This window comes from Orcinus orca, chromosome 10, assembly GCF_937001465.1.
Source record: "Orcinus orca chromosome 10, mOrcOrc1.1, whole genome shotgun sequence".
In the NCBI taxonomy this organism is placed as follows: Eukaryota; Metazoa; Chordata; class Mammalia; order Artiodactyla; family Delphinidae; genus Orcinus; species Orcinus orca.
In genome coordinates, this window is record NC_064568.1 from 81051496 (window position 1) to 81074870 (window position 23375).

At 48.8% G+C, this 23375-nt stretch overlaps 1 protein-coding gene and 2 long non-coding RNA genes across 4 annotated transcripts in view; all 3 read right to left on the reverse strand.

Annotated features, from left to right (window-relative positions):
- TRAM2 (translocation associated membrane protein 2) overlaps nucleotides 1–1366 on the reverse strand; it is a 74332-nt gene extending 72966 nt beyond the window's left edge. For both annotated transcript variants that reach the window (XM_004285609.3, XM_033416268.2), the window contains exon 1: nucleotides 1106–1366. In XM_004285609.3, the coding sequence (XP_004285657.1) occupies nucleotides 1106–1225 (120 nt within the window). In that variant the 5' untranslated portion in view covers nucleotides 1226–1366. The remainder of the gene's footprint in view (nucleotides 1–1105) is intronic.
- Nucleotides 1367–1780: 414 nt separating this feature from the next.
- LOC117198703 (uncharacterized) lies at nucleotides 1781–16066 on the reverse strand. The gene is made up of 3 exons (XR_007469834.1): nucleotides 9410–16066; nucleotides 8399–8598; nucleotides 1781–2484 (listed from the first exon to the last, which is right to left on the reverse strand). It is a non-coding gene; the product is annotated as an uncharacterized LOC117198703 (long non-coding RNA).
- A 6592-nt stretch (nucleotides 16067–22658) lies between these two features.
- The window catches only part of LOC125960292 (uncharacterized), a 59656-nt gene continuing 58939 nt past the window's right edge, over nucleotides 22659–23375 (reverse strand). The window contains exon 2 of the long non-coding RNA XR_007469833.1: nucleotides 22659–23163. This is a non-coding gene — a long non-coding RNA (uncharacterized LOC125960292). The remainder of the gene's footprint in view (nucleotides 23164–23375) is intronic.

Genomic DNA, 23375 nt, shown 5'->3' on the forward strand with positions numbered 1-23375 from the left:
GGGAACCCAGAGACAGAGGCACACAGAAGAGGTGATTAGCCACGCCGGGAATCTTCCATCTTCAAGGCAATTTATAGAGAGTTACAGCTTCCTAACCCATTCCTGAGAATGCAGATAAGCTGCCCACGAAGTGTCACTCACGTATCTGACCCTTGAGACAAGACAGACCACAGCAAGTCCTATACTCAGCGTTTGCCAGTTCTCCCTACTTGTGAATATCACATTTTTCTGGCTGTCGGGAGTAGGGAATCCTTCCCATCAGCCCCCTTGGATTCTGACCCCATTCGGGCTTACTAAAACTCCCTGCTCTATGAGGCCTGCCCCAGCTGTCCTGAGCAGGACCCCGTGGTCTCCCCCTACCCGAATAGCTTTGAGAGAATCACCTTTCCCCTAAAAGCAGAGGGTATCCCTGGCCCACGCCTTGCTCCTGTCACAGGAGAAGCTCTGGGTCCACCACAGCTGGATCTGAATGAACAGTTCACAGAGTGAAACAGGGTTTATGAAAACTGGCCTTTTGGGCAAGAGTAAAAAAAAAAGGGGGGGTGGGGAGGGTGGCGGGAGGACGGCAGAAGTGCACTGCTGGGATGGGGTCAGGGCCACACGTGAACACCCCGAGTCTGGCCCAGAGCGGAGGATGCAAAAGACCCCGAAAATCAAGTGGGAGGAGGAAAAGGGCCGGGGTCCCTCCCACTGGAAAAGCCCAGAGGAGCTAGCAGCCACGGCTTGGGAAGGGGAGTTGTGCAATGACTGCGGGTCTGGGAGTCTCCGGGCTTGGCTCCCGGACACCAAAAAGGAACCCGCGCTGGGCGGGCCGGGTGGCAGCTCTGCGGTTGGTTCGAGGCCAGGCTGAGGATTCGGGGCTGCAGGGAGAGCTGCAGGGTACGGTAGGTGCCCAAAAGGGCGGCAGGGCAGGCGGGCACGGCGCGGAGCTGGCGGCGGTGTCTGGGCTGACTAGGAGGCCGAGGGGCGCACAGTGCACAAAGCCGGGGGTGCGGGGGACCGACACAGCGGCCGGGCGCCCAGGCGCAGACGCGGACCCCGGAGACCCGCAGGGGAACGCCGGGCGGCGCGCGAGAGGGGCGCTCACCGCCCCGCTGTCGCTCACCTCGAACATAAGCCCGATGAGGACGCAGAGCACCAGGCAGAAGCCGATGTCCGCATGGTTGTGGATGACGAACTCCTGGCTGAAGAGCGGGTAACTTTTCGTCCTCCGGCGGAAAGCCATGGCAGCGGGCGCGCACGGCCGGCGGGGCCCGCACCCGGCGCTCACCAGCCGCCGCGCAAACTTCTCGAGCCCAGGCCCACTCCGCCCGCCGGCCCGCCGCCCTCTCGCCCTCCCGCCGCCGGCCCAGCGCCCAACAACTTCTGGGGCCCGCCCCCTTCCTCCGCCCGCCCCCGCCCCCGCCGTCCGGAACCGCCCCCGGCGCAGCCCCCTCGCCGCCCGCGGCCCGCACTCGGTGCGCCTGGCTCGCTCGGGCCCCGCCCCCCGCGCGGTTAACCCTTTCGCCGCCGGGGACGCGAGGGGGCGGGGCCGGGGCCGGGGCGGGGCCGGAGGGCGGTGCGCCAGGCTGGGTTCCCCTTGCCCGGCGCTCGCGCCCCGCCGCGTTCTCCCGGCCGGGAGCTGGCAGAGGAGCGCAAGGACGCACGGCCCTACCCGGACAGGAAGTGGGTCCGGGTTTCCCACTCCTCGGCGGCCGCTCCTTCCTCCGCGGGAAGGGAAGGGCCGTGGAGGCCGCGGGCTGGCCGCGGGGTGGGCAGCTCAGCTCGGTGCTTCCGGAGGTGCGGGCTGTGGCCTTGAGGGGCTGAGAGCCGCTCAGGTTCGGTGCTGGCCGGCATCCTCGTTGGCCACAGCGGCCTGCACGGATGATAATGAATGGACGGTTAACCAAGTATTCACTGAGAGCTAGAGAGGGTTAGGCACGGTTCAGATTGCTAGGAATATGCAGCAAAGACCCTGCCCTCGGGGAACTTGCTTTCCAATGGGCGGGAATGGATGGATCGGTGCAGTTGTGCTCTCTTAACTTTTGAGAACTTTGTGCTACTATAAATTAGTTTTACACGTTTTATCCAAAGTCTACCTTCGATGTTAATTGATCCGAAAAAGTGGAAGAATAAACACTGAAGAAGAAAAGAACTTTCTCATTGAAAGTTTCTGTTTAATATTAAGTTTGAAAAGTACTCGTGGAGGGCTTCCCTGGTGGTGCAGTGGTTGAGAATTCGCCTGCCAATTCAGGGGACGCACGTTTGAGCCCTGGTCCCGGAAGATCCCGCGGAACAGCTGGGCCCTGGGCCCGTGCGCCACGGCTGCTGAGCCTGCACTCTGGAGCTCCCGAGCCACGACTACTGAAGCCCGGGAGCCTGGAGCAAGTGCTCCGCAACAAGAGAAGGCACCGCAATGAAGGACCTGAGTGCCCGAACGAAGAGTGGCCCCCATTCTCCGCAACTGGAGAAAGCCCGTGCACAGCGACGAAGATCCAATGTAGCCTAAAATAAATAAATTAAAGAAAAAAAAAACTACTCATGGAGGACAAAAGGTATTTTTCATAAATTAAATTGGCAAATATTGGATTTAGTCCTACCAGTAATGAAGGAGTCAACTAATCACTTTCCAGAGGTACAAAATGAGAAAAGAACTATTTAATTCCTAGTCCCTTTTTTATTAGGTCCACAGCTATTTCACTTCTAAGTAAATACAATTTCTTAGAAATGGCACAGTGTATGAAATGTGATTGAGTCTGGACTTATCTGGAGTTCCGAGATAAATTTTCCATCTTAAGTTTCTTGACTCCAGTATTTAGTCTTTGGTCTTTAATTCCTTTATCTGACATAAGGAAATGAGAAAGTAATGCCTATATCGGACTAAAGCTAATTTAACTTCAAGACTGACCTTTCTTAAAGTTGGACCTTAATCTCCTGAGGAATAGAAAGATCCAGAACTCTGGAACATCTCAACTTTCCATCTGTGAAAAGGTGTTCAAATCTTCAAACTGCAGCCATATCTATTAGGTTGAACCCTATGAAACTGACTTCTTTATAGGTCAAAACTAGAACACTAGCATTTCAGATGGTTCAACCTAATAGTTCCCTTGTGTTTCCACATGACCGTTTGTAGAGGATGTGGTGGTGGGAATTTCTTGCAAAGGTGGGATGCTAAAAAGAAAAGAAAAAGGTGGGATGTTGCTATCCCCTTAACATTAAGAGTTTAGTTGGGAAGTCCTGGGACATAGTTAGGTACTAGAACCTCCACATTTATAAATGAGAAACATGAAATAAAGGGGATGACTTAGGGCTCATACTGATGACCGCCAGCTCCAGACCCTTCCAAAGAACCCCAAAGACACGGGGTTCTTAGCTGTATGATTTAATATTTCATTACCTTGAAACCCCAAGGAGGAAGTCCTAGATGCCTACTTCATCCATCGCAACCATCTCTTAAGTCCTAGTTTCAAGACCTTCAACCCCAAATGGATCTCTTCCCAACCCCTCTCATGCAATCGGTCATGGAGTCCCATGAATTCTTACCTCAGAATCTCTCCCACCAACTCTCACCTCCACCACTCTTCATGGGGCCCACACAAATTACCCATGGTTACACTGCCTCCAGTATCTCCCCCTTCAACACATCTTTCCATTAGAAACATCTACTGAGCACCTGCTAAGTGCCAGATGCTGTGCTAGTTACTGAAGACAAAGATAGGACAACCCCTGTTGGTGGTTTTAAAATATGTCCTCAAGTTCTTTGATATTCCAACCTTCAAGAGATAGCAATTAATTCCCCTCTTCCCCTTGAGCGTGGGCTGGATTTAGTGGCTCACTTTTAACAAATAGAATAAGTTATGGTGTGTGACTTCCAAGACTATGTCATAAAGGCATTTTGTTTTTCTCCTTTCTCTCTTGTCTTGATCACTTGCTCTGGGGAAAGTGGGCTGCCATGTTGCGAGGATACTCAAGCAGCTTTAGGGAGAGGTCCACATGGACAGGAACCAGGACCTCCAGCCAACAGCCAGTGCTAACTTGCCAGGCTTCTGCATGAGCCATTTTGGAAGCAGATCCTCCAGCCCCGGTCAAGCTTTCAGATGACCACAGCCCTGCTGACCTCTTGACTGCAACCTCATGAGAGACCCCCTAGCCAGAGCCAGACAGGTAGCCACTCCCGAATTCCTGACACACAGCAGCTGTGAGCTAATAAATATCTGCTGTTTTAAGTCACTGAATCTTGTTGTCACTGGTTATGCAGCAAGAGGTATGCTGGAGCTTACAATCTATTAGAAGAGACAGAGACATCATTACAATTCAGTGTGATGATGGTGACTCTAAGAACAGCTTGAAATACATACCCTATGAGTGCAAAGAAAAGGTAACTTAATTCTGTCTGGGGTAATGGGAAGAGGACATTTGGGCTGGACCTTTATCTGGTAGGATCTTACTGATAGAGAATGCAGGAGCAGGGTGGGAGATGAATTTTGGAGGCTTAAGATGGAGCTAGGTTGTAACAGGTTTCAAATGCCATAATAAAGAACTGTGACTTTCAGTGTATCATAAATACCTTACAATTTTATTTGTCAATTATACCTCAATAAAGCTGAAAATTTTTTTTTAAAGAATTGTGACTTTATTCTGCAAACAATGGGAATTTTTTAAGCAGGACCAAATCTGTCTTTAAAGAGAGAACCATCAGGAATGTGAAAGATTGTTTTGATTTAAAAAGAGTGGTATCTTGGGCTTCCCTGGTGGCGCAGTGGTTGAGAGTCCACCTGCCGATGCAGGGGACGCTGGTTCGTGCCCCGGTCCGGGAAGATCCCACATGCCGCGGAGCAGCTGGGCCCGTGAGCCATGGCCGCTGAGCCTGCGCGTCCAGAGCCTGTGCTCCGCAACGGGAGAGGCCACAACAGTGAGAGGCCCGCGTACCGCAGGAAAAAAAAAGGTAAAAAGAGTGGTATCAGGAAGACCACTTGAGAAACTATTAGAACAGCCCAGTTAAAAACAAAGCAAAACAAAACAAACCCCTTCTCAAAGAATAGTGGCGATAAGAATAAAAGAGAGGTGAATTATTTCAGGGACAATTGTACGGGTTAATTAATTGGATTTGGTGATTGCTTTAATATATGATGTACAGGAGTTGGAGGAGTCAAATCTTTAGGCTACAATGACATAAATGATGGTGGGACCATTAAAAAACATATATGGGGAGTTCCCTGGTGGCACAGCAGTTAAGAATCTGCCTGCCAATGCAGGAGACGTGGGTTCGAGCCCTGGTCTGGGAAGATCCCACATGCCATGGGGCAACTAAGCCCGTGCGCCACAGCTACTGAGCCTGCGCTCTACAGCCCGCAAGCCACAACTACTGAAGCCCTCGTGCCTAGAGCCCGTGCTCCGCAACAAGAGAAGCCACCGCAATGAGAAGCCCGCGCACCACACAAAGGGTAGCCCCTGCTCTCCACAACTAGAAAAAGCTCACGTGCAGCAATGAAGACCCAACACAGCCATAAATAAATAAGTAAATAAAATTAAAAAAAAAAAAACACGTATATGGAACAACAGAGAAAGAACAGTCACAAGCGAGGAGAAGCTGGCCTCAGCTTTGCACAAGCTGAGCCTGAGGAGTCTCAGGATGTTCAAATCGATGCTTTGACAGGTCAGTTGGAAACCATTGGACTGGATTAAGGGAGAGAAAGTCAGAATTAAAGGTATTTGTGCTTCATCTGCAAGAGGACTGTGGAAGCCATGAGGTTAACTAAGTGTTCCCAGCAGAGTGTGCTGAGTGAGGAAAAGCCCGAGGTCAGCAGAATCTGAGGGACCCCCAACTCCGAGAAGGGGGGAGAAGGAAAAGGAAAGGGGGGCGGGTTGAGGAAGCCATAATGCAAGCATTTCACCAGGGCAGGTTAAACCAGGCAGGATAAGAGGATGAAGCCCCTAGGTGCTGGCATTATGGCCTTTGAGGGCCCACTCTTTTAAAAAACTTTTTTTTAATTGAAGTATAGTTGATTTACAATGTTTCAGGTATACAGCAAAGTGATTCAGTTATATATATATATACATATATACTTTTTCAGATTCTTTTCCATCATAGGTTATTACACGACATTGAATATAGTTCCCTGTCCCATACAGTAGGGCCTTGTTTTTTATCTATTTTATATATAGTAGCGTGTATCTGTTAATCCCACATCCCTAATATATCCCTGCTCCCCCTTTCCCCTTCAGTAACCGTAAGTTTGTTTCTATGTCTGTGAGTCTATTTCTGTTTTGTAAAGAAGTTCCTTTGTATCATTTTTTTAGATTCCACATATAAGTGTTATTATATGATATTTGTCTTTCTCTGTCTGACTTACTTCACTCAGTATGATAATCTCTAGGTCCATTCATGTTGCCACAAGTGGCATTATTTCATTCTTTTCTATGACTGAGTAATATTCCATTGTGTGTATATACAGCATCTTCTTTATCCATTCATCTGTCGATGGACATTTAGGCTGCTTCCATGTCTTGGCTATTGTAAACAGCGCTGCAATGAACATTGGGGTGTATGTATCCTTTCCAACCATGTTTTTCTCCAGATATATGCCCAGGGGTGGGATTGCTGGATCATATGGTAACTCTATTTCTAGTTTTTTAAGGAACCTCCATACTGTTCTCCACAGTGGCTGTATCAATTTACATTCCCACCAACACTGTAGGAGAGTTCTGAGGGCCCACTCTTAATTGGACATTGGAGGAGGCATAGTTAACAGTGGGTAGAAGATGAGAAAAGGTGAGAAAATAGTCTATTCTTTTAAGAAGTTTGGTGAGAACAAGGGAAATGGATAGTGTCTTAGGAGATACAGAAGATCCAAGGAAGGATCTTTATTTTTTAAGATCAGAGCATATTTGGAGACAGAGAAAAAACACTCAGGAGAGAGAGAGGGAAATACTTAAAATACTAGAAATATGGGAGATCATGGATGAAACCAAGGAGGAGGCCTGAGGGTCACTCCTCTGAGGCTGGGGCAACAACCTAAGATGGGTGAATCTATTGTTAGGTCTGGACGTGGAGGAGATAATAACCTTTCATGTTTATATTGTGCTTTACAGTTACCCTGTGAGGGAGGAAAGACAGTGATTACCAGCCCCTTCTTATAGCTGTTCTGAGACTCATGAAAGACAAAGGGCCACATAATTAGCAGGTAGCTGAAACAGGACTCAGACTAGAGACCAGCACAGGGTCCCCTCTGCCCACCCAAACTGGAGCCTTTCAGGCTTCCTAGAGCATGGCACTGATCAAGTGAGCACCATCTGCCTCTCCCCACCTGTCCCATCATGGCAGCTGATAATTCTGAAACACCAGTGCTTAACTAGATTGGAGTAGCCCCTCTTTCCAGAACAGACCCTGCAGTTTCCAATCTCTGTGTCTTTGTTCCTCTCACAAGGCCCTTGTGCTATGTCCCTTTGCCTATAAGGTAACTATCCTTGAAGGTAAAGGGTGTGTACCTCTTCCTTCACAAAGCTGTCTTCAGGGCACTTAGGCTGGAGGGGTCACATAGCACCTGTGCACACCTCTCAGGTAGCAGCAAGTTCTCCTGCAATCAGTGGATTTGTCTATGAGTTTTACACACCCTTTGGATGGTGTCACCTTTTAGGGCAGGAATCTAGCCATTCGCTCTCATATTCCATCAGCACCAAACACAATAATCCCATGTGGTGTGTTCTCACTGAGTGTTGTTTTAGTGAATAAATGATTGAAAGAGAGATGCTGTTGCCATGGCCGGTATAAGAGTGACCACTAACCCCAGGAAATGGAAAATGTCTTTTCTCATATAACAAGAAGTCCTGAATTAGTTCATTCCCAGGGGTAAGTGATTCATCCAAACCTGGATTCTCACTGTCCTGCCATTTTGCCACTCTGTGTTTGCTTTTGTCTCAGACTTGTCCCTCATGGTTACAAAGGGGCTGCAACAGCTCCAGGCATTCTATCTTTCATACAACAAGACCCAAAATTCAGACAAGAAAGAGGGGGGCATTTTGAAGAGTGAAGAAAACTTTCCCAGAAATCCCAGACTTTCCCCTCATGCCTCATTGGCCAGAAATGCATCACATGCCCATTCCTAAACCAGTCATTGGCAAGGTGAGTGGAACTGACATGACTAGATTAACCTTACCAGGAAGGCATCCTCAGAGGAGCTGAGGAGACTTTCAGCCTGCTTTGAAGATCCTGACTAGGTCCTGGCAAGAAAAAAGGTGGGGAACTAGTATGGAGCAGGTATCCAGAAGCATCTGCACCATAATTTTTGGCAGGGCTTTTTACTCTATATATTTTCACCTCTTTTCCTCAAGGGACTCATGGCACTCTTGCCCAAAATGAGTCTTGCTTTCTGGTTTCCGTACAGTAGACACATGAGCTTTGCAAATGTCACACACCTACCAGCCACTGTTGAAGTGTCTTGCTGATGGAGCTCCAGCTTGACAAAGTGTGGTGTTGGTGCTCCGACAGTCCAGCATATTATATCAGGCACAACATTCTTGCCTCTGATACCACAGCGGTTTAGTGGAATCAGTGGTATACTAAGGTCAGGGCAGTGGAAGCAGTCAGCCCTGGGGGCACGCATGAAGGCGTTGCATGATCTATAAAGAATTTTAAAACAATGATAAACCTCTAAAGGCAATGTATCCTGGATTTAACCCTGGAACAGAAAAAGGACATTAGTGAAAACATGGCTGAAATCCCAACAAAGTCTGTAGTTTGGTTAATAGTATGGTACCAATGTTAATTTCTGTGTTTTGAAAAATGTACCATGGTTACATAAGCTGAGTGAAAGGTTTATGAGGACTCTCCATAATATTTTTGCAACTTTCACGTAAATCCAAAATTATTTCAAAGTTAGAAACAAATTTTAAATGACAAAAGTGACTAAAATTCTTTGTTTTTTAATTACCACCATGGCAATTCTAAACAATGTTAGAGGTAAAAATACTTCCCCAAATCTTTTGGTCTAAATTCTAAACAATTGTTGTTGCTGTTGAGTTTCAATAATATGTATGTAAATTTCGACCTTGCCCATTTTTACTATTTATCTTTTAATAAACACTGCATCCTACATGAAAGTTAATTCTAGTAACTCTCATATATACAGCCGACTCCTAATACACAGGGTCTCAGATGCACATATTTGTTTCCAGTAAGTTCATACCCATCTGGAATCAGCCTAGCTCGTTTCCAGCACAGCCAGGTCTCCATTGTGACAGAAGCTTGGGTTTGAACCACAAATTGGAAACAAACAATGATAACAGTGATTTTATAGATGAAGAAACAGAACTTGTTACTTTAATTCTGTCATTCTTTGTGACCACTGGCAGCTCTTATTTTTGTTTAAAATGTAAAGCAGTAAGACAACAGTAACAGAGTACAAAATGCCTGCTTGCCACACTCACTCACCTTCGGCAGTTAGGTGGTAACTCCGAAAAACCAAGTCGCTTGTCCAGTGGCAGCAAGTGACTCAGTGGCAGAGTAAGACATGGGAACCAGGACTCCTGACCACTCAGGGCTCTAACCACTGCCCCCTATTTCCTCTTTCCAACTCTCATTCAGCTGGAGACAGACTTATTCCAGACGACTAATGAGTGTGCCACCTGACATTCAGAAGGGAAGTGGGGGGCATTTTTAAAAAGAGACACAACTCAAATTAACATTAGAAATGAGTACATTTCAGGGGACTTCCCTGGCGATGCAGTGGTTAAGACTCCGTGCTTCCAATGAAGGGGGTGTGGGTTTGAACCCTGGTTGCGGAACTAAGGTCCCGCATGCTGCACGGCTCGGCCAAAAAAAAAGAAAAGAAATGAGTACATTTCAGTCAGAAGTCCTGCAACCAGGAAAATACTGGAATACAACATTTGGGGAGCAAAGGAATGATTTCAGATCTTGATTTCCACCGAGTTCTCCAATTTGGGGGGCATCTTTCAATGGAAACTCTCTGGGGAACTTAGCCTTAGTTTGTTTAAGAAGAAAGCAAGAACTATCAGAATGGCACCTCTGTGATGCAGTGGGCATCACTGCGAGGAAAAGCTCCATAGCAAGAACTCTGTGGAAGGACAGTTTACACGAGCCTCTGCCTTCCCCGAGCAGCTCTCGCCCAGTCTGGGGAGAAAGGCAGACACTCTTTTGATTAAATTTAAGCAGCTCCCTGTGAATCTTTGTAATCAGTCCTTGAAATTCATCCCATCTCTCTTTCTCACATCACAGCCCAGGATTCAGGAACCATTCATTTGCGAGTTGTCAATCATGAACACTACATGCAACTACTGGGTGTGTCTTTGCCTAGTTCCCAACCACAATAATGGTTTAGGGGTGCCCCGCTCCTCACTGAGCTGTTAATTGACCTCCTACTGCATGCTTGGAAGGATGATGGATGAGTGGAAGTGTGGGTGGATGGATGGATGGATGGGTGGAAGGGTGGGTGGATGGATGGATGGATGGATGGGTGGAAGGGTGGGTGGATGGATGGATGGATGGATGGGTGGAAGGGTGGGTGGATGGATGGATGGATGGGTGGAAGGGTGGGTGGATGGATGGGTGGGTGGAAGGGTGGGTGGATGGATGGGTGGGTGGAAGGGTGTATGGTTGGATGGGTAGGTAGATGAGCAAATGGACGGATGGATTAAAGGATCAACGTGAGGGAATTCATACCACTCCATCTTTATACTGGTGCCCAAGGTAATTGCATAGTGAAGGGGCCCCAAGGGGATCCTGCTTCCACACAGGAGGCATGTTCAAGAACAAAGATATATCTGGGTTGGGTAGAACTTAGCCGTGGGGTAGATTTAAGGCCCTGGGAGACGGGAACCATAGCTTTCCATCTGTGTGCCTTAGCAACCAGCTCATTCCCTACCGCAGAATAGGTGCTGAGAGACTGTTGACAAAAATGAATGAATGAATGATTTGAGAAACACAAGGAAGGCTCCCCCTGACCCTGATACTCCCCCACACATTCTGATTTTTTGTTACTATATTCCAACGTGAAAGTTTCATCCCTTTGTAAATCAGTCACGTATCCAGAAAGTGTCCAGTTATGATGCAAAATATTCCTGGATGCTAAATACATGAAGCCCTTTCCATCTGTTGTCTCTCTGGCAGAAGTGAGCTGGTCACACTGCTGTCTCACTTGATTCTTTGCTGATGAGGTTGGGCACAGGGCAAGCCCAGAGGTTTCTCTGACGGGGCAGAAGGGCTCTTGCTGGGGAGTGGGAGAGGGCCCTCCAATGCAGGCGACCCCAGGGTTCGGAGGAGGGACCCAAGACCCCTCTCCCCTGATCTCGGCAGCCAGCCCCTGGCCCCAGCGCCTTCTCAGCGGTCCCTCCTCCATAGGAGAAGAATTCCTCACTTTGTCCCCTGGGTTTCCACAAGCTGGGTGGGGCACTGAGGTGAGGAAAGAAAGAAAGAACAGGAAGAGAGAGAGCAAGAAAATAAACACGAGAAGCAGAGAGACACAGGACAGTAAAGAGAGAAGAGTGGAAAGAAAGTGAGGCTAGATATAGGCAGGGGGTAGGAGAGAGGAAAAAAATAGATTCTCTTTGCAGCACAATGCTTCTAGTAATAATATCATCATTATCTCGCCTGAGCAGATGTGCGAGGACTCTGTCTACTCATTATACAGCATGAAAATGGAACGAGTTTCCATCAGCCTCATCGGAAATCTTGGCAGATGCTGTCAGCAAGTGGTGCTGCTTCTGAGATGTGATTTTTCAATAGCAGATACAGTACTTTTTGACTGCGGTTGGGAAAAAGAGAAAAAGGGAGTTGATTGTGCTTTCTTTTTTTTTTTAATTTTGAAATTCTTTTCTCCAAGGAGGTTTCGCCTTAGACCACATCGAGCTCCTTGGACCAGCCACGTCGGCATGACCAGTGGTCTGGGGCTGGCCTGCAGTCTTAGGGCCACGCTAGACCCTGTGCCAAGCCCTGTTCCTTGGAAACAGCCCCTCTGCTCAGCCTCCAAGGCACGCCCTGCGAGGCCCTGACCTCCCCTACTCCCCACTATTCATCGTCTCCAGTCCCCTCTTCCACTTCCGCCTGGACCTCAGTGTCCCTGTCTTGCATGGAGACGTCTGAAGTGTGCGGTTCAAGCAAAGAGCCTTTTGTTCCCAGCTGAACAAGGCCCAGGGAGCCCGGCAGCGCCAGAGACAGGAGCGGACACCCTCCGTCCCTAGACGGAAGCCTCGCAGTGTGCAAGCTCCTCATGACCAGCGCCACCTTCCCCGGGAAGGCGGCCAAGGCCTGCGGCCCCGGGTAGGAAATCCCCAGTGAGAGGCCCTTCCTGAGCGCCACAGAAAATGCTTCTTTTCATCGACTCCAGTCCCCTTCCTTTCTAGCGTGAAGGCCCAATCACACCCCCCTTCCTGGCCTTCCACACTCAGTTCACATGCCAAGTGCCCCACCCAGCGCTTGTTGGCTCCTGCACCCTCAGCTGGTCTCCCCCAGCCCCTGGAAAGCCTCCTCTTTCCCCCAGTGGGGCTGCCCACTCTCCCTCCACCCAGCTCCCTGGGACCTCACACCAAACTCTTCCATGCCATGACCTAACATCTCCAAGAGGCTCCCGTCAGGTTGGACGGAAAGAGTTTGTTGACTTTGCCAGATTAGCAAGGGGAGCAAATTCCACGGATGCCTCAGTTCCAAAGTCTCAAAGTTCAGACCTCCAGTTTGATAGCAGGAGTTAAGTGATGGAGGCGGCCTGAGATAGCACAGAAAAATAACAGCAACAGCGATCGCTCTGGGTGGAGCAATTACTAGCTGGCAGGCAATTGTCTCTGCCCTCTCACGAACTTCTAAACTTAATCCTCACAACAACCTCGGCTACAGGTACTGCTGGTAGCCCCAACTTGCATACGAGGAAATAGAAGCCCAGAGATATTAAGTAACAGGCCCAAGGCCCCAGGCCAGTAGGAGGCAGAGCAGGGTGTGCCTGGGGATGGCACTCCTGTCCCCATCCCTGCCTCTCCAGACGTGCCCTGGGGGTGGCAGGAGATTTGGATTCCAGCCTGGTTCTGCCACTCTGCAGGTGGGTGACCTCAGGCCAGCTGCACTCTTTCCCAATCAGAAAAATTAAGAGAATGAGGTGATTTCTTGGGGCACTTTCAGGTGGTAACGCTGTGATTTTTTTCCTAATTATAAAGGTAGTCAGGTATAGCACAGGGAACTCTGCTCAATATTATTTAACAACCTAAATGGGAAAAGAATTTGAAAAAGAATAGATACATGTATATGTATGACTGAATCACTTTGCTGTACACCTCAGACTATCACAAGATTGTTAATCAACTATACTCCAATATGAAATAAAAAGTTAAAATAAAATAACAGTAGTCGGAAAGATCTCCAAACTTCCTGGATTCGGGGCCAACACCAGGTAAAGGGATGGAGTTTGTGGCAAAACCGATGCTTGGTGACCCCTCAGGGCTCCATCTGCAATGTTTCTCTCTGTCCAGACCAGGCCTCTGGTGCAATCCCTCCTACCCCTCCAGGCCCCAGAGTCCTGGGGTGGAGGAAAAGAGGGTTTGTCCGTCACCTAATAACTCAGAGGACACACAGACCATGCACATCAGGATGGGTAAACCCAAGCTCCTTATTAAAAAAGAGCTATCCTTTGAATGCGTCCTCACTTGTGCCAGGGGTGACCAGTGCTAGTCAAAGGTGAGCTTAGAGGTTGCTCTAGGCCAAGTCTCTTGGGCAAAAGGGGAATGGTCTCTCATGCTGTGCTATGAGATGGAGTTGTAAATACCGTTTCAGAAACTAGGGGCCGTGTGACCAGAGATGTCCTACTCCCCTCCTTCCTGCCAGAAGCCCCTCAGTGACTGCCCATTGCCTACAGGGGGAAGCCCGCATCCTTTGTCTTGGCTTCAAGGAACACCAGAGGCACACTCTCACCCTCCCACCTTGGCCTCCATCTTCCCTAGAAACTCATAAGTACCACCCCTGCCAATTTTGACTGAGCTGGCAGCATCATAAGAGTTAACTCTTGGGACTTCCCTGGTGTTCCAGTGGATAAGACTCCGTGCTCCCAATGCAGGGGGCCCGGGTTCGACCCCTGGTCAGGGAACTAAGATCCCACATAGCACAGCTAAACCCATGCGCCGCAACTATTGAGCCTGCGAGCTCTAGAGCCTGTGCCCCGCAACTAGAGAAAGCCTGCACGCCTCAAAGAAGACCCAGTGCAGCCAAAATAAACAAATAAATAAATAAATTTGTAAAAATGAATAAAAATAGAGAGGTCTCATTAAAAAAAAGAATTAACTATGACTGTTGGTGGCAGATTTGTAGCATCCTATTTGGTTGAATCTAAGATGCACCCTTTTTCTCATTTTAACATCTTACTCATTTAACACTGATCATGCAATCGATGGCATGTTGTTGTTTATCTGGCAGCACTGTTTTCTTTTGTTGGTTCATGGAATAACGACGTAGCTTACAAATGAAGGCATCTCGGGTTTGATGAAGTATGGTAAGTAGCATTTTCCAGAGTTGAGCTCTGGAAGCTTGGCCAGAGACTGGGAAGCTGCTTGCCCATTCTCTGCATCTTTTTCCCCCAATCAGGCCTGGGTCCTGGTGTAATGGGGGTGATTTCTGGGGGCCTTTATGGATCTCTGGTTGCAACCACGGGTGATCCTTAAAATGTTTAATGACTAGACCAATCAAAACAGAAGGCTGAAAACCACTGGCATGTCTGTCCTGGAGCTTACTTGATCCCCACCCTGGTTGTGGTACTCTTTCCTGATTTTATGGACCGTTGCCTGCACCCTCAGGGAACGTGGCCTGTCACCCAGGCCCAGGGGAAAATCCCCAACTGGATTAAGCCAGGCAAGGTTATCTCAGTCTCCTTTGCCTTTACTGGCTTAAGGGATGGGCATGTGTATTAGTTTAGTCTTGTTGCTGTAACAAATGAGCATAAAACAACACAAATTTATTATCTTATGGTTGTGTAAGACAGAAGTCGGGTACATATCTCACTGAGCTAAAATCAAGGTGTCTGCAGGGCTGAGTTCCCTTCTGGAGGCTCCGGGGAAGAACTGGTTTCCTTGCTCTTTAGGTATTGGTAGAATTTAGTTTCTTGCAGCTGTAAGAGTGAGGTTGCTGGCTGTCAGCAGGGGGCCTCTATTAGTGTCTCGTGGCCTCTCTCCAGGTCTTACACATAGCCCCCACACTCTCAGAACCAGCGACAAATCCCCCTCCTGCAGCCATCTCCATCACTCAGCTGGGTTTATGTGATTATGGTTTGTTTTTTTTGTTTTGTTGGGGGTTTTTTTTGGCCACTACACGTAGCTTGAGGGATCTTAGTTTCCTGACCAGAGATTGAACCCATGCCCCCTGCCCTGGAAGCTCTGAGTCCTAACCACTGGACCACCGGTAAGTCCCATATGTGATTATGTTGAACTCCCCATCTCGAGAGTCTTCTTTTGGGACTTCCCTGGTGGTCCAGTGGTTAAGACTCAGCACTCCCAGTGAAGGGGGCCCGGGTTCAATCCCTGGTCAGGGAACTAGATCCCAAATGCTGCAACTAAGAACACGCACGCCACAACTAAAGATCCCGCCTGCCGCAATGAAGCAACTAGGACCCTGTACAGCTAAATAAATAAATATATTTTTAAAAGCGGGGACTGGGACTTCCCTGGTGGTGCAGTGGTTGAGAGTCCGCCTGCCAATGCAGGGGACACGGGTTCATGCCCTGGTCCGGGAAGATCCCACATGCCGCGGAGCCACTAAGCCCGAGCGGCACAACTACTGAGCCTGCGCTCTAGAGCCTGCAAGCCACAACTACTGAGTCTGCGTGCTGCAACTACTGAAGCCCGCGCCTAGAGCCCGTGCTCCGCAACAAGGGAAGCCACCGCAATGAGAAGCCCACGCACTGCAACTAGAGAAAGCCCGCATGCAGCAACGAGGACCCAACGCAGCCAAAAAATAAATAAATAAATAAATAAAACGAAAAAGAAAAAGAGAGAGACTCTACCTTTTTTTTTTTTAAAGAAGATGTTGGGGGTAGGAGTTTATTAATTAATTTATTTATTTTTGCTGTGTTGGGTCTTCGTTTCTGTGCGAGGGCTTTCTCTAGTTGCGGCGAGCGGGGGCCACTCTTCATCGCGGTGCACGGGCCTCTCACTATCTCGGCCTCTCTTGTTGCGGAGCACAGGCTCCAGACGTGCAGGCTCGGTAGCTGTGGCTCACGGGCCTAGTTGCTCCGCAGCATGTGGGATCCTCCCAGACCAGGGCTGGAACCCATGTCCCCTGCATTAGCAGGCAGATTCTCAACCACTGCGCCACCAGGGAAGCCCCCGAGAGCCTACCTTTAATCTACAAAGTCCCTGTGGTCATGTAAGTTAAGAAATTCACGGGCTCCAGGGGACAAGAGTGTGAGGGTCTTTATAGGCCATTGTCTGCCTGCTACTGCATGTGACCCACTCTGGCCGATGAGATACAAGGGGAAATCTGTTGGGGCTTGGGGAAAGATTTTGCTCCCTGATATAACGATTCTGAGGCTTGCCACACTCTTACCTGCTTTGATTGAGGGGCTATGAGCTATGGCAATCATCGTGCCACACCAACACCAAGCATAAAAGCTGACACACAGAGAATAGTAGTGGGACTATCAGAGTGAAAAGAGAGTGCTTGGCCTTTTGATGACAGCGTTGAGCCACTGAACCAACCTAGCATATTTAACCTAGCTCCTACTGGCCCCCTCTTTAGGGCTGGAGGAGGACCCTGCATTTCCAGTTACGGCTGGGGATTCGTCTTAGAGGAACAGACTACCCATAGTGCCTGATGCTGCCTGCTAGACTGCACCTCCTGGTTGAGAGGATTGTCTGAATTATGCCTGAACCTGCTGTATCCTTCAAACTTGGTGGCTTGGACTGCTGGCTGCCCTCCCAGTGGCTCAGTCTCCCCAGCCCTGCCCCAAGGAGTCTCAGCTCTTTCCTCCCTGTTAATCCTGCATTTCCAGGGTCACATCCTACCTGTGCTCTTCCCACTTTGATGCTTCTGGTGTATCGTAATATCCAAACATCCTAGACTGCTGGCCATTCTCTGAATAGTCCTTCCACTTTCCTGCTTCTACACTGTTCCTTCATGCTGGTCCCTCAACTGGAAATGCTCTTTCAACACTCTCATATTTTCACCGTTAAATCCTCGCGACCATCTTGTGATGCTATTATTCCCATCTGGCAAATGATTCAAAAACATTAGGTAACGTATTTAAGGGGATGTGGCCAGCAAGTGGCAGAACTGGGATGCTGATGTAGGTCTCTCTGACTTCAATGTCCATGTCCTCTGACTCCCCCATTTGACATTTTAGAGAAGACACTGCCCAACTCAAGTCATGAAGGACTTATCCCCTTCCATGTATTATAAACACCCTGAGGGCAAGGAGTGAGTCATCCCTTATTGACCCCCAGAGTCAGTGGTGTGCAGGTCAAGGTCAAAAACTGGCTTGGGGGTTGGAGGTGGGAGCCCTGATTTGTAGTGTTTTCTATGGGGTAAGTACCCCATAGTGGCTGATTTCAATGTCCCAATGTGACCTTACTGAACCAGGGGCTGGGAAGAGTGAACAGTGCACAGTGTTATAGGATGTTTCCACCGTACAGATATACAACAGATGTGAGTAACCTCAAGTGCACAGATAGGGACTTCCCTGGTGGCGCAGTGGTTAAGAATCTGCCTGCCAATGCAGGGAACATGGTTCAAGCCCTGGTCCGGGAAGATCCCACATGCCGTGGAGCAACTAAGCCCGTGCGCCACAACTACTGAGCCTGTGTGCCACAACTACTGAACCCCGCACACCTAGAGCCCGTGCTCCACAACAAGAGAAGCCACTGCAATGAGAAGCCCGCGCACCGCAACAAAGAGTAGACCCCGCTCGCTGCAACTAGAGAAAGCCCACGCGCAGCAACAAAGACCCAACGCAGCCAAAAATAAATAAATAAATTTTAAAAAATTAATAGCTTTAAAAAAGAGAGCACAGATAACAGCAAAATGTAGTAAAAATCATTAGGAAGTGAATGAGTTTTGATCATTTATTACCTTTGTTTTAAATCCTGTTGCTTCTATTTTAATTTTATGTAACTTAATCTTTAAAATTGTTGTGTTTAACAATCGGCTTGCAAGTTTCCTGGAAACTTAACAATTAGGTTCCTAACTGGTTAGAGCCGGCTCCAGCGTGCCACTGCTGGAGTCTAGTCCGAGGCTTTGCTTTTAATTGGTTCTAGGATGGTGGTGGGTATGCTAATAAAAAGAACATGCTCATCCACTAATGAGTTTGGAACAGAGCTGGTAACCAGACTTCAGCATTCTTTCCCATGTCTGAGAATGCCTTAGTTCCACCGCTCACACAGAAGGCCAAACAAATAAAAATTAGCTGAGGGTGGAGACCAAAGAACAGCCAAGGCTCCAACTAAGGTCTGTGAAAACTGATCTCTGCCCAGTGCCAGGGTGGGGCCTTGTGACTGCTTCCAGTTCAAAACAGTCCTGGCAACTGGGTTTGAGCAACTGTCCTCTCTCCGACTACACCCACAGCCAGAGCAGTACTGAAGAAAAAGCACCAGTCATCTTGTTATTCTATCACATTCCAGAAAGTACAGCACCCCCCCCCCCCCAGGAACTGGGGAGCCTAAAAAGAAGTAACAACTAGATTGCTCCTCCCAAAGGCACAAAGAAGTGCTGCGCTGGGACTGCCTTAAGGTTTCCTTATGGGTACAGCGCTGACATCACTGGAAACTGGAGTGGGCAGGCACAGCTTAGGGAGGGAGAGGGCCAGCTGGAGAATCAGCTGTGCTGCACTGCACTCAGCACTATCCCTGTCCCGGTTCAGAGATTGCACCATATATGGACTCAGGCTCAGGACGGCAGTCCCGCTGATTTGCATTGGGGCTTCCTGAAAATTGCATTTTGGGATTAGGTCATTGCTACCAGCAAAAGGGAAGACCCCAGTAAGGCTTGTCAGCATAAAGAAATCGGGCCAACTGTGGTCTGGCGTGGACCGAGGAGGGAAGGGGGTGCCGCCCCTTTCCAGCCAAGCTGCTCTTGGGAGCAGGCCAGAGCCTCAGCAAGCTGTGGGAGTGACTCTCGGCCACGGTGCACTCAGTAACAGTCTAGGCTCCCAGTTACTCTGGGGTCAAGATGGGTTCACCCAGGTAAACCCCAGCTAGTGAACTCACAACCTCATCCCCTAGGTCCAGACTGGGTCAGCCCAGGGTGACACAACTGGGCCTTGGGAATCCAGGGAAAGGGGAAAGGAAAGGGTGGGTTGGAAGTGATCTGGGAAAGTGGCTTTTAATAAATGGCCAATAAATTGGATCCAATTTGTAAAGATTAATTAATTTGTTTTGCTGTTGTTTCAGCAATTGGATGGCTTTAACTTTTTTCTTAAAGGACCAGTTTGAATTATTTCAGGACACTTCTCTCTCTGTGCACCTCTTGATTTGATTCAAAAGACAAGAAGCATGAATTACTCTCTGGCAGTGAGAATGAACTGCTCCATATGCGAGATGCAGAGAAACCTCACAAACATAAGGTAGAGAGAAAGAAAGCAGACACAAAGGAGGCCTGTGAATCCCATTCATATCAGCTCGAAAACAGGCAAATCCATCTGTGTTGCTAGAACTCGGGATAGTGGTTCCTTTGTTGGCGTTAGTGCCTGGGAGGGGCAGGAGGGCTTCGGGGTGCGAGTGATATACTCATTCTTTGTCTGGGTGCTGCTTACACAGATGGAGACACACTGAGATGTCCACTTAGGATCTATGACATGTCTGTATGTCTGTAATATTTCATTCAAAAGTTTCATTAAAAAACCCACAAAAACCAGGTCTTCCAAGATGGCCCACACTGTCTATGGAGTGTGTATCTCCCTAAATAAACCTTCGTTTGCTTTAAACACACACACACACACACACACGCACGCACAAACCAGAATGTAATCTTATGAAGTAACTTGTAACAGCAAAACAGTGAATTCCTCTGTGCCAACCAAAAATAAGCCCTGAGGGTCAGTGCAGCACAACGCGCAGAGCGACACTGGCTCTGACCCCACTGCTGCTGTTCACCGCTGAAAGGGTCTTGGGAACCCAGCTCCCCACTTCTCACATCCTCCACTGCAGAACAAAGGGGTGGGATTCGATGAAATGCTCTCCCAGAGAAGACTCCTCTTCCTACCTGCTTCAGTGGAGATGGAATAGATTTAATGTTTGCTTTGCCTCACCTGTGATCTTGTAGAGGAAAGTTCTGCAGGCTTGGTGAGCCCACAGATCAGATTTCACAGTCAAGGCGTACACACGCCTGTGCTCACACACACACAGGCACACGTGGGAGTGTCGAGCCCCTCTCAGCAGCCTCTCGTCACCCATCGTCAGCCTTGACTTTCCCATTCATCTCCATTCTCGCCTCACCTCCTCCCCCTTGATCTTAGTGTTATTTGTCTCCTAGGGCTGCCATACAAAGTACCACAGACCGGATGGTTTAGAACAACAGAAAATTTTCACTTCACAATTCTGGAGGCTAGGAGTTTAAGATCAAGGTGCTGGCAGGGCCACGCTCCCTCTACAGCCACCGAAGGATCTTTTCTATGCCTCTCTCCTAGCTTCTGGTGGCCTCAGTGATCCTTGACTTGGGGATAATCACTCCGGTCCTCCATCTGCACGTGGCGTTCTCCCGTGACCTCACGTGGCCGTCCCTCTGTGCTCAAATTTTCCCTTCTTATAAGGACACCAGGCATATTGATTAGGGCTCATCCTAATCAACTCATTTTAACTTGATGACCTCTGTCAAGACTCTATTTGCAAACATGGTCATATTCTGACGTACTAGGGGCTAGAACTTCCATACATATATTTTTTGAGAAGGACATAATTCAACTCATAACATCCAGTGATTAAAAGGCTTCAGGAAAACCTCAAGTAGCCCCCAACTCTATGCCCTGCCAGGAAAGAGTAAGGATTCCAGATGAAGACCAAACACCGAGAGACTTGAATTAATCTCGTGTTTGTATCATACTTCCCACGCCCAAAGCACTTCCATAATCAATATATCATTTGATTCCCCACAGTAAGAAAGGTAGAAATGCAGGCTCTGGGGCCAGACCGCCTGGGTTGGAATCTCAGCTCCATTTGTTACCAGCTGCTTGACCCTGGGCACGGGACCTCTTTGCCGTGGTCTCCTCGTCTGTCAAAGAGGGATGTGCCGAGAATCAAAAGAATTAACACGAGAAGCGCTTACAACAGTGCCTGGCACACAATTCGCATGGATAAGCCTTAGCTACAGCAAGATCAGAACACCAGACTGCGTCATCCCCACCTTACAGATGAGGAAACTGAGGCACACAAGAGTGATTCTAAGCAGATCCAGAATGGAAACCCAGGCCTTGTGGGTTACAGCACAGACTCATTGGGTTATCTGGCCTGACTTTGCTGTTCCTCTTAGGTAATAGTAACGACAACAACGACAGCTACCTTTCACTGAGCACTCAGTAATTGCCAGGCACTGTGCTAAGTGCTTTCCATCCAGCATCTCATTTAATCCTCGTGTGAGGTCTTGGGATCCCCATTTTAGAGCTGAATCACCCAGCTAGTGATGGGAAGCCAGGATTTGAGTGCAGGCCTCTGCAGCATCAGGGCCTGAGTTTTCGACCCTTTACGTACCATAACCTCTGGAAAGAAGATGACCACTGTAGTTGCTTGCTTCATAAACCAGGTGTTGCCAGGATGGATCAGGTGATATTTGTAAGCTCAGGAAGAAGCCATTCCTAACCATCCTTCATCCTAAGTGTCCCATGTGCTCCCACGTAAGGATTTGCAGATCTCACACCAGAGCTTAGGAAGCCAACCCTGGGAGAGGAGAGACGCCAGATGAGAGTGTTATAGCCAAGGCCAGGGCCGGGTGCCAGCGAGATTGTCTGATGCTGCTGAACAGGTAGAGGAGAACCCGATGCCAGAACCCAGAGGGAACTGCAGTGCCTGGGCACAAAGGCTTCGTGACACCTTTCATGTCTGTGAGGAGAGAGAAGAACGACACTTCACTTGGGTGCAGGTAGTCCTGGGAGCGGGGATGCTGCTCAGACGGCCACCTGGGAACACCTTCCTGGTTGGGGATGTCAGGCAGAGACCTAATGGAAGCAGCCCCATGGGGGCTTTGCCCAGGCTGGGCTGACACACATCCTGATGCACACGCGTGGTTGTGTCTGGTGACGCAGACAGACACGACTGTTTGGGCTTTTGTCGTTTCTTCTTCTCCCTCTATCAGCAGCATTGCACTCAAAGTCCTTGATCCCAGTCGGCCTGATTAGGGTCGTCATGATCCCTGGGCCCTGCCTGTGCCTCCTGGGGCCCCCTGGTGGATGCACCAACGTTAAAGGAACCAGTGGAGGCAGAAAATAGGGCAGCTGTGGTGGTGCAGAGGGGAAGGCGGGGGACAGTGGATTTTTTTCCAACAGAATTTACAGAGCGCTGTCCTGAATCTCTCTTGCCCCCCTGGGTGAATGAGTTACCGTGACAGCTCTGACCCTGGAATGGACTTTGAGGGGAGGGCAAAATAAAAGGTTGGCCGCCTCCTTCGATTTCCATTTGGAGCACTCCGCAACTCTCCAGGGCATTGAGAAGGCAACACACTTGGAGTTTTCCCAGAAGAATGTGGGCTGTGGCCTTAGCAAAAGGTGTTTACTCCCTTGGAGGTGGGATTTTTATTGCTAGTTTCAACATCAAGGAGGTGTGAACGTTACATACAAATCCTGACAATCAATACCACCTGAGGAAGGCCAGAAAGGGGTTGCACAGGTCACTGCTTCTCAAAGTTCAGAGGCACAGTTTGGAAACAGCTGGGAATCTCGTGAAAATGCAGATTCTCAACCAGTAGTTCTGGGGTGGGGCCCGGGAGTCTGTGTTTCCGACGTGTCCCTAAGGCTTGTCCTCTGGATTAAGAAATACTCCTGTACCGTCCTGGCATTCTCCTCCACACACACCACCCCCGCCAAAAACCTAAAATAAAACCGGGGAATTGCATTTCCTGGAAGTGTCTTACATGACCCCAAATAACTGGGAAAGGACTGCCGTACGGTATTTAGAGTTTTAACTGTCCCCTCTGCTCCCGCCCACCAAGAATGGTCTTACACTAGAGCAGGTCAGAGAGTAGCGCAAAGGATGAAGACGATTTCATGGACAGTCTCCGGCAATCTTAAAGAAAAAACAGAAACAACAGTATTAAAACTACCAGATTTTGCTCTAAAATACATTCTTAAAGGTGGCTTGGACTGATATATAAGCATAACAATGACTAGAAAACATGGTTAAAGGCAAATTTGATTCTGTGTGCTTTTCTGTATTTCCCAAATCTTCTACAAACGAACGTATGTTGCTTTCTTTTTTTTTTTTAAAGGCTACGCTTG